At 49.7% G+C, this 17485-nt stretch overlaps 1 protein-coding gene across 1 annotated transcript; it reads left to right on the top strand.

The window, feature by feature from the left end:
- Positions 1-249: 249 nt before the first annotated feature.
- TMPRSS9 (transmembrane serine protease 9) lies at positions 250-17134 on the top strand. Its single transcript, XM_058041020.1, has 19 exons — positions 250-377; positions 2108-2259; positions 4023-4150; positions 4559-4626; positions 5053-5228; positions 6294-6335; positions 7302-7473; positions 7690-7964; positions 8142-8278; positions 9455-9770; positions 10583-10754; positions 12159-12430; positions 13081-13217; positions 13717-14074; positions 14163-14279; positions 14918-15089; positions 15402-15667; positions 16216-16352; positions 16827-17134. The coding sequence occupies exons 2-19, from the start codon at positions 2136-2138 to the stop codon at positions 16986-16988; spliced, it is 3231 nt and encodes a 1076-aa protein (XP_057897003.1). The 5' UTR covers positions 250-377; positions 2108-2135; the 3' UTR covers positions 16989-17134.
- Positions 17135-17485: the final 351 nt, after the last annotated feature.

The raw sequence follows: 17485 nt of genomic DNA, 5'->3' as shown, positions 1-17485 counted from the left end.
AGAACAAAGACAAGTTTTGATTGTTTTGAGAAGTAGAAAGTTTCTCTAAATAGTCTATTTTCCAGTTAAAACGCTTCTGCAATCACTAATGCAAACTTTTTTCTAGGTTTCCAAGTACCTTTTTTTGTAGCATGACTTTTACATGCAACTAAGATTGTATTGTCAAAAAAAAAAAAAAAAAAAAAAAAAAGCCAGAGCCAGTTTTGTCTGCAATTTTTATTTTTTTCCTCAGATGCACCTGTTCTACCTTTGAGGTCCATTGAAGTTCACTGTTGCAGCACACCTGAACTGGATTTCTGGTGCCCACATTCAGCACACTGCAAGAGGGACAGTGACTCCAAAACCTACCGAAAGAGGGAAGGAGAGATTCCTCATCTGTATGTATTCAGGCCACAAGGACCACTGGAGAAAAGGTTCCCTACTTGTCTCCCCTTAGCCAGAGCTGAATTGTCAAACAGAGATATTGTTAGCAGAACCCGGGGGCCACAGTGCCAATCTGTGCCAGGCTCAGTTACAGCTGAAAAAGAATATTTGGGTGTCTGCTAGAAAAACAGAGGCATCTTGGACAGACTCTCCCTCCCTCTCCCCTTTCTCTGTCTGCTGCCTCACAAAGAAGTGACCTTCTGAAATCTCTTATCTAGAAGCTTCTGTTTAAAGAGCTGCTGACGCCTTTTGGAAAACACTGAAAAGCTCTTCTGAAACAGAGAGCTGCTTCTCCCTGTGTCCCTTTCCTCCCCTCTTCCTTTCATTGCTGGATGCATTTACATTAGAAAAGGCTGTTCCTCTGCAGCTTCTCTGAAGTCCCAGTCTGATTTACAGCGGCAGGGAATCGCTGCTGTGGCAGCCCAACCTCTCCCAGCACAGAGAGGATAGGAATGTGACATGGGAGATGTCCCTCAGCAGGGCAGACTCAGGAACTGAGGAGGGAAGAGCTGGGTGGGTTTTGTACCCTTGACGCTGTCGATATCAAGACAGAGTAAGTTTGAGAGGTGATTGTGCCTTGCCAAGGCTTTTCTGGTGTCTTCTGTAAATCTGAGTTCCCCAACAGTTAGAGGTTGAGTCCTCAAAAAAAAAAATCACTCTGGACCCTTGGCCAAAAGGAGTGGACTTCTGTGGATTTCCACTCTGATCTCACAAATTGTCTGAGACAACTTCAACTTGCCAGTTTGAACAGCAGCATTGTGCATCTTCTTCATGCCTGTGAGGGAGAAATATTAATACAGTAATTTAATACATTTTAGGACCACAGGAAATCAGTGTCCCTCCTTGTCTCATTGGGCTTGTTGCAGATACTAACCTGTCTGAATGATGTAATAACTATGTATATTACAGGCTGGTTTCATTCCTAGTAATACCTAGTTGTTGATGATGTGCAAATGAAGGCCAAATATAGTCTGGCTTGTACTGGAAAAACTGCAGAGGAAAAAAACCAAAAAACAGGAAAGATACTCCTTCTATTTTTGGCATTTTTGAATTCACACTTGGAGCAACATATCCCATCTGAGCATCTTCAGTGCATGAAAAACATTGACATACTGAAACCAGTCAAGCAAAGGAAAGCTTGGAGGCAGAAAAGGTGACATGAAGGGGCTTTGCTTTGGGTGCAGGACCACTCGGGGCAAAATACTGGAAGCACCAGTGCTAATGCTGGCCACAGGGAAGGAGAATCTGCTCCTGTGGGTGGCCAGCATTAGCACTGGCCAGCACTATCAGGATAGCAGCAAAGCTGTAAGCAAAGGACATATTAATTGCTCTACATTAGTAGGCATTGGGAGCTCTCAGCTAAATGCTGTAAAGTGAGGGGGGGGGGGGAATCACCCACTGTGATTTTATAATTCTTCCAGAATTCCTGCAAAAAATGTGGAATAGCATTGGGCTATATGAAACACCCTGGAATCTGCCTCATGAACAACTACAGGGTGAGGTATATTACTTAGAGAGCTTTAATCCATATAACATGCACCTTGGGGATACACGTAGCCTAATGCCATTGCCAGGTCGGAATGGTCCAGCAGGAGCAGACAGTGATGCTCCTGTGGTAACCTTAGCTGGCATGACAGATTTCATCCCAGTCTTGTAATTTTCCTCCTCTTCTTTTTAATCACAGAGCCCATCTGTAGAGCTGCTCAGAAAGCATGGAGCAGATAAAGCCAGGGCAAGGCACCCGGAGGAGGAGATGGGGGGCCTGCTGCTGGAAGGTAACTGCTGCTGCTGCCGTGGCAGGCACTGCAGCAGCCCTCTGCCTGGGCATCCTGCTGGGTGAGTGTGCTGCCAGCTACATTCTTTCAGTTTAGCACTCCAAAAGAGAAGTGGTCTGCACTGCGTATAGCAAAAATCTCAAAATCCTCCTACTGAGATCAAAATGCAGACACCTTTCTGCACAATGCACAAAAACTACAAGGGCTGTAGTCAGCTCATGTTCTCACTATGTGAGTTTGAAGCACTTTATTTTCAGTGTCTCATGATACATATGCTCTATTCCTTTCCTGCTTGACCAATCTGATGTCCTTCTATGACAAGATGACCTACCTAGTGGATGAGGGAAAGCATCTGAATCTGGTCTATCTCAACTTCAGTAAAGCCTTTGACACCATTTCCCATAAACATTTTCTTGGAGAAGCTGGCTGCTTATGGCTTGGATGGGTGTGCTCTTTAATGGGTAAAAACTAGCAGGATGCCCAGGCCCAGAGGGTGGGAGTGAATGGAGTCACATCCAGCTGGAGACTGGTGACCAGTGGTGATCCTCAGGGCCACTTTGAAGCCAGCCCTGTTAATTATCTTCATCAGTGGGGATGGAGGGCATCCTCAGTCAGTTCACAGATGACCCAAGCTGGGTGGGATGTTGATCTGCTGAAGCAATAGTGTGGCCATCAGGATCAGGGCAGTGACTGTCCCTTTGTGCTGGGCACTGGTGAGGCCCCACCTCAAATCCAGGGTTCAGTTTTAAAACATCTCATGACAAGAAAGACATTGAGGGGCTGGAGCGTGATCAGAGAAGGGAACAGAGCTGGGGAAGGGGCTGGAGCACCAGAAGCAACTGAAGGAGCTTGAGGGGCTCAGTCTGGAGAAAAGGAGGCTCAGGAGGAACCTTTTGGCTCTGCACAACTCCTGGAAGGAGGGTGCAGCCTGGTGGGGTTTGGGCTCTGCTCCCAGGGAACAAGGACAGAAAATGGGAAAAGGCCTCAAGGTGGCCCAGGGGAGTTTTAAGATTGGACATAGGGAAAATTTGTTCACTGAATGGGCTGTCCAGACCTGGCACAGGTTGCCCAGAGCAGTGGTGGAATTCCCATCCCTGCAATTTAAGCGATTTAAGAAACATGTAGATGTGGCATTAGGGGACATGGTGGCCTTGGCAGTGCTGGTGAAATGATTGGACTCAATGATCTCAGAGGTTTTTCTAACCTAAACAATTCCATGATTCTGTGATTCTGTCCTGTAGTCTGTCTCTGTGACTTTGAAATTTCTTGTCACTGTACCTTGCTGCCTCTGCCATTTCCCACCATGACCCTTGCAGCCACTGAGCACTGCCTGTTTTACTGTCCCACTCCAGAGCATGGCCACCATCTCCCTCCCTCTTCCACCTCTCTCCTGCTGCTTCTGCTGCCCCATGGCCACCTCAGGCCAGCATGCCAGTGAGACTCCAGCATGACATGACTGACACGTGCCACCTGTACAGTCACAGTTTCTGAGGTGGCTTCAGTACCCAGCAGAACCTTTCCGAGGCTGTTCCTGCAAGGACAGGGCCAATCTCAGGTTGCCAGGCTGTACCCATCTGTTCATGAATTTCTGTCTCAGGCTTGACAAAAACCCACTGTTTTCAAGTTCAAACAAGTTCAGTACAAAATGCTATTCCTGCACATGCACAGGGTACCCCAGTGCAGTTATGGGGCACCCCCGAGGCAGCTGGGATGCTCAGGGATAGTCAAGCTGCTAAAAACAGGGGGTTTGAAGGACAGGATGATATTCATGTTGCAAAGCTGTGAGGAAAGCTGCCTCTGACAGACACCTTCCCTTTCTGGCAGCCTGCCATTCCACAGGAGAGGCCAGCTTTGAGCACACAGTGGAGCTGCAAGGAATCCCATTCAATAGCAGCTTACAGACAGAGAACTCAGACTACTACAGGGTGCTGACACCTGCTCTTGAGAGGCTGGTGAGTTATCTGGGCCTTGGGAAAACACTTGTGAAATACTGTGGTGGTAGCACCAGCAGAATCTCTAAGCCAAGGGCAGGAGGAAAACTAGGACTTCTTAAACATCAGCAGGGTACACTGTGGGGCTGAACTACACTTTGAGAGGCCCTGTCAAGGCCCTGAGAGACATTCATGGAGTGGGAAACGTGTGTTCAGGCCTATTCCTTACATAGAAAAAAGATGTACTGCCTCATGCCCTAAAAGCTAGGGTGGGAAAAAGTTTACATATGAGCTGGACATGGGTGCTTCTGCTTACAGAGCAAGAAACCAGGCACCAACAGTTCCACATTCCAGCAAAATCCCAGGCATCATCTATTCCCATCTCCTTGGGGTCCAGTAAATGTGTGACCATCACTCTTTGCTTTGCAGTTTCTGTCCAGTCTCCAGGACTCCCGGCTGAACTGGAGTTGCACTGGTTGCACCATCCTGGGCTACAGGTGAGTGTAGGCAGCTATCTCTGCAGACCCTACAGATCATGTTTCAGAGAATTCTGACAAGCCTCACCAAGAAGGTGAACTCATACCTGTGCTCTTGTTCAAAGCTAGTACAAAGAGAAACTGGTCAAGGCTGGACTTTCATCTGGATTGCAGCAATGTTCTGGATTTTTAAATTTCAAAATGCAGTCAGAAAGGCAGAGGAAAAGAATTTTGTTCAACCACAGCTTTGGGCCAAAGGAAAAAAAATAATTCAAATGATCATGTCAACCCAGAGCACATCTCCAGAGAAACCTAAATTATTAAGAATTAAAATATTAAGAATAAGATTTGTTTCCTTTGGGTTCCCTGTAGAGAGCTAGCACAGGAACCTGACCCTTGTACTGACCATGAAGCCAAGGTTGCCCTTAATTCTCTGTCTCCCAACAGGAATGGAAACTCCAGTGTGATCGTCCATTTCCGCCTCCTCTTCACCCCCCAGGACTCCCAGCCCCTGAGCTCTACCTTGGAGGAGGAAGCTTTCAGGCACGGGCTGGCAGCTGCCCTGCACAAGCAGGGTTTCTCCCTGGCTGCCTACGGGACCATCTCCTCAGCCTCTCTCACAGGTGTGGCCCTGCTGCCCTGTGCTGGGGCTGCCGGCACCCAGGGGCACACAGCTAAGCCACCATGAGCCACCCCAACTGCTGCAGGGTTTTAGCTCTGAATGCCCGGTCAGTGTTAGAAATTGGGGTGCTGGCAGGCGCCCAGCAAACTGATAACATGATCTGCCTGGCTCCCAGCTGCTCCAGCTTCACCAGACAGCAGCAGAATCCAGCCTAGATCTTGCCAGCTTAAGAGACATTTGTGGAGTCCCCAGATACCTCTCCAACACTAATGCTGTCCAGCTGCTCTGCAGTGCCAGAGCAGGTTGAGGGATCCTCAACGAGGACAGAACCTAAAGCATGAATTGCAACTATTTTGGCTTTTCTTGCAGCACCTGAAATCCGTCTGAGGGATAGGGAATGAAGCTCCAGGAAGTTAATGGCTGGATTTTCTGTACCTACCTGTGCACAGCAGCCCTTAGGCAGACCTCAGAGTTGTAGCAATAACTACAGCTCAGGTTGCTGTTTCTCGTAGTTGAATTACTCTCTGAAACCACCTGACAAGAAATTCTCCTTTCCTTCTGTGACTGTGGAGTTGCATGTGACTGTAGGACTCCAGGTCCAGCCAATTAAAAAAAAACCCATGAGCCTGGGAAGCAAGAAGGCGTGGGCTCCTCTGTAGCTCCCTCTGCACCCTCTGCCAGAATCCAGGGCAGGATCCCTGGATCTCTGGGAGCCTTGTGCTGCCCAAATGGAAGGTGCTGGAGTCCCCTTGGCTTTAGGCAAACAGCTTTGCATAGCCTCAGCCCCAGTCTGCTCCTGAGAGGCAGCTCACTTCCACAGCTTTTAGGAATTTCTCTCTCCACGTGGAGTCAGCCCAAAGCCTGCAGGGCACCAGGGAGCTGTGCCTCCCCTGCTCTGTGGACCTGGGCCCTGCCTCACACTGGCCACAGGTGGGCACAGAGATCACCAGGCAGGAAAGGAAGATGCAGCAAAGGCCGTGGCAGCCCCAGCCCAGGAACACAGCTCCAGGACCTGAGGCTGGGCTGCCCTGCCCTTGCTGATCCTGATTCCTTCCTCTTTTCCCAGGTCCCAACAAGGTTTCTTCCCACAGACCTGGACTGAAATCAGGTAAGAGCCAGGCAGCAGGAAGAATCACCTGCACTCTGCAGCCTCCTCCTCCTCTTCCTCACCAGCAGCCTGGATACAGATACAGGCTTGGGCCCCATCTTGTTCATAGCCTGGTGGTCCAGGGGCCTGCAAGCTCAAAACAAGCTGCAGCTCTGCACCCAGCACCATCCTGCAGGGACTCTGGGGCAGCCAGGGAGCAGAAGGACAAGGATACAGGGGTGGTTGCCCCTGGGGAAGGCAGGGGATAGTTGCTGTGTGGACTGCAGAAGACATGAGTGACTCAAGCCTTGCTGTCCCCAGGGAGCTGCTCTTGGGACACAGGCTTGCTCCAGCATCCAGTATGTGAAAAGAAAGCCCTGAATGTGACAGCCAGACAGGCTGTGCTGATGCCTCTGATGGAAGGGGCTGTGCTGAATCTCCCACAGCAGGTGTCCTGGACATAGAACCCAGCCACAGCCCACTGTTGGCAGACTTTGACAGGGGGGACATCAGTGGCTGTCAGGCACTGGAAACAGCCAAGGACATGCCATGACTTTTCAAGGCAATAGTAAATGACTGCATTGGGATGAGGGACACTGTGCCCTGGAAACACCTTAGTCCCATCAGCTGTGATGGGTTGTGGTGACAAGGTCCACCTTACTGGTGGTCTGGCACAATGGACAAGAACACATGCCCATGAGCTGCTGGAAGCTTATCACAAGGCAGTAGCTAAGCTCATCAAACTAGTCAGGATGCTGTTCTAGAAGAGTTTCAGGGAGGATGCTGTGATGGCCCAGTGCTTTGCAGTGCTCTTCCCAAGCCTGCAGGGTAAAGGCTGCTTTGTGACATCCCAAGTACCACCCTGCTGCTTGAGCATATGCCAGCAGCACACACAAAGCTGAAGCAGCTTTTCCCACTTGCCCCAGGAGTGTGTTGCTGGGGTGCAGTAGCAGGATCCTGGGGCACTGAGTTTCTCCTCCCTTTCAGACTGTGGGAGTCGTCCTGCCATGCAGACTGCCAGCAGGATAGTTGGAGGCTCAGAGGCATCCAGAGGGGAGTTCCCATGGCAAGTCAGCCTTCGAGAGAACAATGAGCACTTCTGTGGCGCTGCAATCCTTACAGAGAAGTGGCTGGTGTCTGCTGCTCACTGCTTTACTGAGTAAGTTTCAGTCACACCACTTTGCACCCTCCAGCCCTGTTCCAAAAGCTGCCATATCTGCCCAAGCTCCCACTGCACCTCTCTGCTCCACCACGGGGAGAATGAGGAGTTTCCATCACTCCTGGAGTGGATGGCAGGATGGGCAGTAGGCAGCTTGGGTTTGCAGGACAATGTTGTGGCTGCAGGTTCACAGGGCTCCCACTATCTCTCCTCTAGGTTTCAGGACCCAGCCATGTGGGCAGCTTACACAGGGACCACCTCCCTCAGAGGCTCAGATGGCAGTGCAGTGAAAATGGACATTGCACAGATCATCCCACACCCCTCTTACAATGCTGACACAGCTGACTATGATGTGGCCGTGCTGGAGCTGAAGAAACCTGTGACCTTCACTAAGTACATCCAGCCCGTGTGCCTGCCAGATGCTGGCCATCACTTCCCCACCAGCAAGAAGTGCCTTATCTCTGGCTGGGGCTACCTCAAGGAGGATTTCTGTAAGCAAAGCATGGCAGGCAGCAGAGCAGACGTGGTGGGGTGTGAGTGGGGCAGAAGGCATCAGGGGAAGGGAGCTCAGACCTTGCTCTGGCCAGCTGAGGTGGGCTGTACCCTGAGCTGCTGATCCTGTGCAGGGCTTCCTGCACTGAGCTCACAGCTGTGTCTTTCTCATTCAGTGGTGAAACCGGAGTTCCTGCAGAAAGCAACAGTGGAGCTTCTAGACCAGAACCTATGTTCCAGTCTCTACAGCCATGTCCTCACAGACAGGATGATGTGTGCTGGCTACCTGGAGGGGAAGGTTGACTCCTGTCAGGTAAGCTTTGCCCAGAGAAGATGGCACACCTGCCCACATAAAGCTTCTTCCTCCCAGTATGCATCAAGTGACACTTCAATAAGCAGAACTGACACTATGGTCACTGTTTCCCACTGAGGTTTGAGGCCCTGCCTTGGACCCAAGCACAGATCAGTGACTGCAGAAGACACAAATGAGGATATGTTCTTTACTGCTTAGAGCAGGGTGCTGTTATTTAAGGGGCTCTTTCAGTTAATTAATTACTTTTCTTGTCTTCCTGAACTGTCATCAGGGCTGGCCCTACCAATATTCCACACAGGTCTTCAGATAAAAATCCAGATGGGCAAAGGGCAGCAGTGGAAACTAAAACATACACAACAGTTTTTGGTGAACAACAGAGTGGTTTTTTAGTTTTTTCCATCCTGCAAGTGGTGAGCTGGAGACAAGCCTGCCTTTGATAGTATGGAGAGAGGAGAACTGTGATGCCAGAGGAGGACTGTGATTTCCAGGTCTGTCTCTGTAGCTTGGCAGGAACGTTCAAACCAACAGAAACCAGCTAAACAAATCTGCACTTTTCTGGTGGTAGTGCTTTGTATTTCTGCACCAAATACAGCACAAACACCAGAGAAGGGGCCAAGAATTGAAGATTCAAAGTTGGGTGATGAACATGATCCATCTGGTTATTAATTACTGATCGAGAGCAATCTCATCCCCAGAAGGCATTACCAGCTTCACAGACACCACATGTCCATCAGTGATGGTCACAGGGCCCCACAAGAACCAAGAACTGAACCACTTCTGACATGAAGAAAACCTGATGCAAACATTAATGTTGTCTCCCTGGGTTGTGTATCAGGCAATGAACACCCATCATCTGGTTGTGTATGGGCTGCTAGGATTAACCTTTATGAGGTTTAACAAATTACTAAAGCAGTAGAAATGCTTAATCCTAGATTTTACAGATTGTGTCCTTTGTTCTTCTGGCATATAAAGGGCACGAGGCTTCTGTGTAATAGCAGGACAGCGTGCCCACATGGAGGAACACCCAAAGGCCAGCACCCAGATGCTCCACTCATCACTGGGCTGGAGCAAATGTAAAGGGACAGAGAGACTCCCGCTGGTAGAGGGATGCTGAGGGTGGCCAGGGCAAGCTCAGTGCTTCCCCAGGGAGAGCTCACCATTTGCTTTCTCTTGCAGGGTGACTCTGGTGGGCCTCTGGTTTGCCAAGAACCGTCTGGCAGGTTTTTTCTGGCGGGAATTGTGAGTTGGGGTATTGGATGTGCTGAAGCCAGGCGGCCTGGGGTTTACACACGTGTTACCAAACTCAGAGACTGGATCTTGGATGCTATTTCTGCCTTCCCTACCTCCATAGCCCGTACTGTTCCTCCAGTGCACTTGAGGACTAACAGTAACATGGTCAGTGCTGAAGAGGTCAACACCACCACTGGAGCAACCCCGACCACCTTACCAGCCCCAGCTGCCAGCAGGCCAGGGGCTGCAGCAGGACCACAAGGTACGAGCACCCGCAGCGGGTGCATCCTGGCAGGCAGAGTGGCTGGTGTAGATCCAAACATCAGGTTCATTCCTCCAGTAACCTAAGCTGACCTTTTGTAGGGTGAGCCACACAACTTTGCCAAAGTGCTAAGGTACAAAGCCACTATATGGCTGCCCTAGCTGAGTCCAGAGCAACCTGACAAAGCCACTCAGTACTTCTGCAGTTCCATGTGCTCCTTTGCTTTTGTGACTGTGTAATCTTGCTGTGTAACTGGTCTGCTCTGGCAGGCCCAGAACAGGTCACTAAGGCACAGCAGCATCTGACAGTATTTAATCTGTTGATCACTTACTTTTGCTTGCCACCTAAGGAGCTCCCAGCAGTTCATAACTGATAGCTGTCCCTTCACAGCAGCCATGCTCCCTGAAGGGAAGGAGGGCAAGTGTCTGTAGGATGACCTGTTCACTCCAAGGAATGCTCCCAGCAGCTTTGCAAGGAAATGCAAATGAAGGGTGTTTTTCTAAATCTAGAATAATATTTTATCTGTAATGGCAAGGCTAAAAGGCATGGAGCTACTGATTACTCTGCCTTCAAGAAAGGCCCGGGATTCACAACTTGCTGAGAGCAAGATGCAGAACAGCATTTTGTGTGAAAGTCCAGCTGTACTTGGCCACCATCAGGCACTGCCACTATCAGCCAGCAGGGCTTGGGTAGATATCTCTCACCTCAGGCCTTACCTTTCCCTGCTAAGCCCTACTGGTTAGAGAGTGAAGTCTTTTCTTGCTTATCTTCTGCTAGCAATACTCACAAGTCATGCTTTGACTTTTGTTCAGAGTGTGGAGGACGACCCGGGTTCTCTAAACCCAGCAAGATTGTGGGAGGAACAGATGCTTCCAGAGGAGAGATCCCTTGGCAAGTCAGCCTGAAAGAAGACTCCAGACATTTCTGTGGAGCCACCATCATTGGGGACCGCTGGCTGCTGTCAGCAGCTCACTGCTTCAATGAGTAAGAGCCCATCCCTGTCCCTGCTCCAGCTCACCTGCCCACCGGCACAGAGCTGCACAGCCAAATCCACAGTGTGGCACTGGGGCCAAGAAATGGAAATCGAGAACACATGTTGGACATTAATTTTTGCTATAGCTTGACATTCATAGCAAAAAGGAGTTTGTGGGGAGGTTGGAATGAGGCAGAGAAAGGTTAAAGCAGCCTGATCAGGGAGAAAGGACAACATATCTAAGAGAGGTGGAAGAAAGTGCCACAAGAGAGTTTCTTTAATAAACTCAACCTTTAAAAATTGTCTGTATTATGTGAAATAGAGACACATGGTCAGTTGGTAAAGGCAAAATGGTCAGTTCAATCCTGCATAGTTCTGTTAAACTGCAAGAACCCAAGCCTAGGTTTATATGTAGCCTGAAGAAGTGAGTAGCAAGAAGATAATGCTTGTCAAGAATAAATTCCTGAAAGCAGAAAAGGTGGGTTATTAATTCTGAAGGATTTTAAGACAACCTCATGCATTAAACAGCTGGGCAATAAAGGAGCAAGTGAAATGCAAGGTAGGAAAGTGTGAAATGAGGTACACAGCAAAACCAATAGTGCTGAATGAAGATGAGCCTCCATCAGCTATTGCAAAACAAGAGGTCAGAAACATGTGGATATTGCCCTGACAGCAGCAGTCCTGTGGCAGAGGCAGTTAATGAGCACAGGGATGCAATAAAAAACATGGGAGATGAGTGGGATGTTGCTGGTAATGCACAGCACACCGACTGCTCCAACATCACAGGGAGGGCAAGAGTAACACCGTGTGCTTGTGTTCACAAGGCTCAGGGATGAGCAGGGTGTGTAGCAGCATCATAACAAGCACAACAAAATAGATCAGACTAGACCTGGGAATAAAAATAACTAATGGGAAGGCAGTGTTTGATGGGACTGTACAATAATGAAGGGTACAAAGTGTTTAGGGAATGCCTTTTGACTGTCTTTTTAAGATACCAAATAATCACCAAGAGCAGGTGGAAAACAATCAAAAGGAAGCAGTTTTTCTAATAAATGTAATTAAGCTAAATATTTAAAATTCACCTAGGGTTAAAAAAACAAAACACAGCATTAGAAAAATCCAAATAAAACCAAAAAATCCAGCAAGATCTACTGAATAGAGAGACACCACCTGTGTGCCAGAATACTCCTGAAATCATAAATTCCTGAAGGTGAAGAGAGGATTATTATTGTATGTTTATTTGCTCTTCAGGTAATATCCAACAGGTGCCACTGCTAGAAACAGTTCTTTGGGCCTGACTTAGTAGGGCTGCTCTGCTGCATGCTGATCATGTAAAGCTGTCTCTAATTTCAATGTCAGAATTCATGCCAGGGGTAAGTGTGTGAGTATGCACATTTAGGTTTATGTATTTGCAGGACAATGCCAGAAGAGATTGAAGCCTATGTGGGAACAACGTCAATAAACGGAACAGACGAGAATGCAGTGAAAGTCAATGTAACAAGAGTGATCCCACATCCCCTCTTCAACCCCATGATTCTGGACTTTGATGTAGCTGTACTTGAACTGGCAAGACCTCTTGCCTTCAACAAATACATACAGCCTGTGTGCCTCCCACTTGCCATGCAGAAGTTTCCTGTTGGCAAGAAATGCCTCATTTCTGGATGGGGTGACCTCCAGGAAGGGAATGGTAAGCAGTAATGCATTACCTGCTGGTTTGCCTTGGAGCAGTGATACCCTGAGCAGCAAAGCCCGTGCTCAATCCACATTCCTGGGAATGTATAGGACAGGGATCAGTAACAGGGACAGTCAGGAACTGACAGAAACACAAGAATAAGCAAGAATAAAGGCACACAGAGCACTACCTTAAGGAGAGGCAGCTTGGTGGGAGCCAGGAAAAACCTGCCGGACCGCCCTCAGTAGCTCTGCTGTGCTAAACAAGTGTCAGGCCTTGCCTCAGAGCCTGCTGCAGCTCTGGCAGGATGGCGTGTCAGCCATTCAGTCACAGAGGTGTTCAAGCACTGAGCATAAGCAAAGATCCCACTATAAGGAGAAAGCCTGAGAGTGGCACATGTGCTACCAAACAAGTCCAGCTGACAAGAAGCCCACAGACTCTCAGGAGCATGGGACACAAACTGTGCAGAAGCCTTAGCACAGACACAAACTGCACCCTGGGGTGAGCACCAAGCTTCAGGGCTGCAGAGAAAACAGGTTTTATAGGAGTCAATTCCCATGTGGGATTAGAGCCTGTTTTCCCAAAATATGTGTTGAGTCAGTCTAAAAGCCATTAGCTAGCTCCTTCCCTCTGCTGCACTCACTAATTCTGTGATTTTCATGCAGACACCAAGCCCGAGATCCTGCAGAAAGCATCTGTGGGCATCATAGAACAGAACACTTGCAACTTCCTCTACAACTTCTCCCTCACTGACCGAATGATCTGTGCTGGCTTCATGGAGGGGATGGTAGACTCATGCCAGGTAAAAGTGTGGGATTTCTCTACGCTGTAGATTGTTGTAGAAAGCTGGGCTAACTCTGCTTTCAGCAGATCCTTGTGAAATATTTACTGAGCTGCTGTAATCCAGCTGTGTAATTCACATGTACTTGAGCACAAAACAAACCCCAGCCCACTTCTTTGGGGATTTAGGAAAGCAAATAAAGCTCCACCAAGTTGAGAATTACTTAAACCAACATCCCACCACTCTGTCTGGCCAGACAAATCCTGGATGAAGCAGGTCTCCTCCTGTGGCAGTGAGTCAGTGGCAGTTGGTGGCAGCTGTGGAAAGGTGCTGACAGGAGCCAGGTTGAGTCACTGACCCCAACTTCAATTTCTCCACGCTCATGCCCTGCATACACATTGCATGACAGCAGACAGGCCCACAAGGCTGGAGGAAGGAGTTGGGGGCAGTTAAGTGCTTCTGGTGTATCCTAGGGCAGACCTGATTGGACTGAGCAGCCATTGCCTTGCTTCTTCTGCAGGGAGATTCAGGTGGGCCCTTGGCCTGTGAGGTGACTCCAGGAGTGTTTTACCTTGCTGGCATCGTGAGCTGGGGATTTGGTTGTGCCCAGGCTATGAGACCTGGTGTGTACTCCAGAATTACCAAACTCACAGACTGGATCCTGGACACCATCTCCCAGCTGCCCAGTGGTGGCACAAGCATCCCCTCCAGCTCAGCCATCCCTAGAACTTCTACCACAGCCATTTTTATCCAGCCCAGCACAATGGCTGCAGGTCCAGCCAGCAGAACCACCCTGCGGACAAAGATGAATACAACCATGAGCAAAACTTCTACAGCTCTGACAACGACCGAGACTGCCAAGCCTACCCAAACCCCAGGTAAAACTGAGAGCTGATGCACTGACATGTGGGCAGGAGGCCTCCAGCATAGAGGGTACTGAGCAGGTCATGGGTTATTGCCTTCTAGTGGTGCCTTGTACCAGCCTCACTTTCAAGTGTTCCAGCAAGGTGTGTATTGGAAAAGAAAATCCTGAATGTGATGGTGTTGTGGACTGCAGCAATGGCTTCGATGAGCACAACTGTGGTGAGTTCTCCTCTGTAGCCCGTGGCTGCTGCCAGCTCTACATGACCTGGACTCCACAGTGGTACCCACCATATTAACACTGGCTGTCTTGGGCCCAGACACTGGGGTCCTAGGCTAGCCCACTATGGTCCAGATCATACTTGCTCTGCCAGACCCTAAAACAAGATACAGCTGGATGAGCTGGATCCAAATTTACTGCCAGAAAGTGCAGCCTCTTCTACTCTGCTGCAGACAATTGAACCCATTTCCCAGCACACAGGCCTTTTGGCCAGTCAGTCTGGTAGCACAAGGTGGCAAGACAGGTCTGCACAACATGGCAGCCCAGAAAGTGTCTTGGCATCCCTGGGACTGCACTTTGGGCTGCACATTCCTTGCTGTTTGATAGCTGAGCCAGGCCATCCAAATACCTGCTCCTCACATACCACATCCCTGGAAGGTGTGATCTGTGATAACAAGTCTGCAAAATACACCCTGTCCATCAAGACTTGCCTCAGCTGGGTGAACTGAATTCATCACATCCTACTGTCCTGTACATGCTCCCCCAGAAGGCTGTCCCACAGCACAGGTTATGGAAGGCAGGAAGTAATTCCTTCCATTTATGGTTTTTTAAAACCATGGTGCTTCTTCCTGTGTTCCAGACTGTGGCTCAACAACAGCTCTGGCCTTTAGCAAGATCGTGGGCGGCAGCAGCGCGGCTCGAGGAGAATGGCCCTGGCAAGTCAGTCTCTGGCTCCGGCGGAAGGAGCACAAGTGTGGGGCTGTCCTTATTGCTGACCGGTGGCTGCTCTCTGCAGCTCACTGCTTTGACATGTAAGTCTGAGATAAGCTAGTTAAGTCAGCTGGCTCTTGCCTCAGTGCCATCAGTCAACCTGCCCTTGCCCTCCCTCGTGGTCCAGCACCTGGCTGGCATGCTGTGCCCCACAGAAAGCACACACCCCCTATCAGAGAAATGCCCCTAGAGGTAAGTGTGAAAAGGAATGGATGGAACGAAGCCTGAGTACACTCACTGGTTCTGGAGACAGGGGTCCTGATCTCCTAAGGTGTGGCCAGCCCCACAAGTGGAGGGATGGCCCTCCTTGTGAGGCTATGCTCCTAACAGCCAGGTTTGCTGTCTTTCTGCAGTTACAGTGACCCCAAAATGTGGGTGGCCTATCTAGGAACACCCTTCCTGAGTGGCATCGATGGCAAAATGGAGAAAATATTTCGTATCTACAAACACCCTTTTTACAACGTCTACAGCCTAGACTATGATGTGGCACTACTGGAGCTGAGCACACCTGTCACGTTCAGCAGCACCATCAGACCTATATGTCTCCCAGACAATTCTCACATCTTCCATGAAGGGGCCAGATGCTTCATCACAGGCTGGGGCTCCACAAAGGAAGGAGGTACTGGATAAAGAGGGCCCTCCCACAACCATGATGGCCAAGCTCAGTGCTTGGCCACCTACACTGCAACACTTCAAGCCCAAACATCAAAGTTCCCACACCACTGCCCCAAGCACTCCCATCCTAGGCCATATGCTGCAGAGGATACCAAGCTGGGCAAGGCCTGGTGTCACCATCATCTCCTCCCCAGCTACCGTGCACACTACTCCTCCATTTTATCACACCTCTTTCCTCTTGAAGCTTTCCCAAGCTTTCTGCATGCCAGCCACTGTGCTCTCCACCCCCACAGCAGCTGCTCCAGCTGTGCTTCTGCAGTACAAGGACCACCCCAATACCAAATTGGACCACTCCAATTTGTGTCTGGTCAGCCAAGCTGCCTGACAAATGACACACCCAAGGGACCTTCCGGAGTTTGCTCTGCTGAACCAGGTGACTCACTTTCCCAGAGCAGGTCTCTCCCTCTGGCAAACAAGTAAGAGACCCCACTTCACACGCTGCTATTTCCCATGTGCTTTTCACCCAGCTAACAGCAATACTTGTCTCCTCAGGTCTCATGTCAAAGCATCTGCAAAAAGCAGCAGTGAACGTGATCGGAGACCAGGCCTGCAAAAAGTTCTACCCTGTCCAGATCAGCAGCAGGATGCTGTGTGCTGGTTTCCCACAGGGCACCGTCGACAGCTGCTCAGTGAGTGCAACAGCAACAAATGCTGTGGCTGGGACACAGCAAACTCGTGCCAAGTCCCTAGACTATATTGTCTCAGGAGGGCCCTGCCCTGCCTCCCCTAGCTCAGATGTCTGTCTGTCCATCAACTGGCTGCTGCTTTTATGCATGCCCATCCTCCATACACCTCCTGCTGCTTGCCCCACCAACCTGTGACAGGTCAGGGAAATACACAGAGAGATAATGCTAGGAGACCACGTGGGGCCTGTTCCATGACCCTACAGTATCTCTAAACACACTCTTCTATGTTCCAGAATCCCAGCTTCAGATTGTTCATGCAGGTACATCACTGAGCAGTTCTCCAGCCTGGAATGCAGCTCCTGGGGAAGTGGGGAACAGGACAGCAAATGCCCCTGCCCCAGAAAGAAAGAACATTTAATGGCTGGGGGAGCTGCACTGCTTGTGGCTTGATACTGGATCCTTTTCCTCTCTCTGCAGGGTGATGCAGGTGGGCCCCTGGCATGTAAAGAACCTTCAGGGAAGTGGTTTCTAGCAGGAATCACAAGCTGGGGCTATGGCTGTGCCAGGCCATTCTTCCCTGGTGTCTACACCAAAGTGACAGCTGTCCAAGGCTGGATTGTGCAGAACCTCAAGCTCTGAAACTGCATTTCACCACTCAGGGAAGGCAGTGAATGAGAGGAGTAACTGCCAGAGGATGCACTAACCCCTCAGCTACTGTACATTTTTCTGATGCTGCAAAGGGGTGAAGACAGCCTTGCAGGTGTTGTGTGACCTGCTGGTTGTTATCAAAGCATTTGATAACTGCTTTGCATAGAAAGGTACACATTCTAAACTTTTTCTATAAATAAACGAAGCCTGTCCCATCTTAAGACCTGGCCAAATATACTGTGCATTAAAACATGAGCTTCCTAGTTGGATGGGTGCCAGAAATACCTGCCAAAAATTCATGGAGTTTGGCTGACCCCTGCCTATGAGCTGTCATCCCATGGCCAAGCCAGCAGACTCGGGACCTTCGCCCCAGCCCAAAGTTATGCACTTGCAGAAGCTTCAGACCCCACTGACTCGATGGAGCTGTTGTGCTGTGCAGTGGCTTTTGGGAAGGGTATGATGCTGTTTCCAGTTAGTGTGTGGGACTA

This window comes from Melospiza georgiana, chromosome 26, assembly GCF_028018845.1.
Source record: "Melospiza georgiana isolate bMelGeo1 chromosome 26, bMelGeo1.pri, whole genome shotgun sequence".
Classification (NCBI taxonomy): domain Eukaryota; kingdom Metazoa; phylum Chordata; class Aves; order Passeriformes; family Passerellidae; genus Melospiza; species Melospiza georgiana.
This window is presented reverse-complemented; position numbering and strand designations above follow the sequence as displayed.

Bases quoted from the DNA above. Each gene is read 5' to 3' on its own strand.
- TMPRSS9 (XM_058041020.1), top strand. From the start codon at position 2,136: ATGGAGCAGATAAAGCCAGGGCAAGGCACCCGGAGGAGGAGATGGGGG. The intron at 2,260-4,022 runs GTGAGTGTGCTG...CCTTTCTGGCAG, and splicing joins CTGCCTGGGCATCCTGCTGG to CCTGCCATTCCACAGGAGAG. The intron at 16,353-16,826 runs GTGAGTGCAACA...CTCTCTCTGCAG, and splicing joins GCACCGTCGACAGCTGCTCA to GGTGATGCAGGTGGGCCCCT.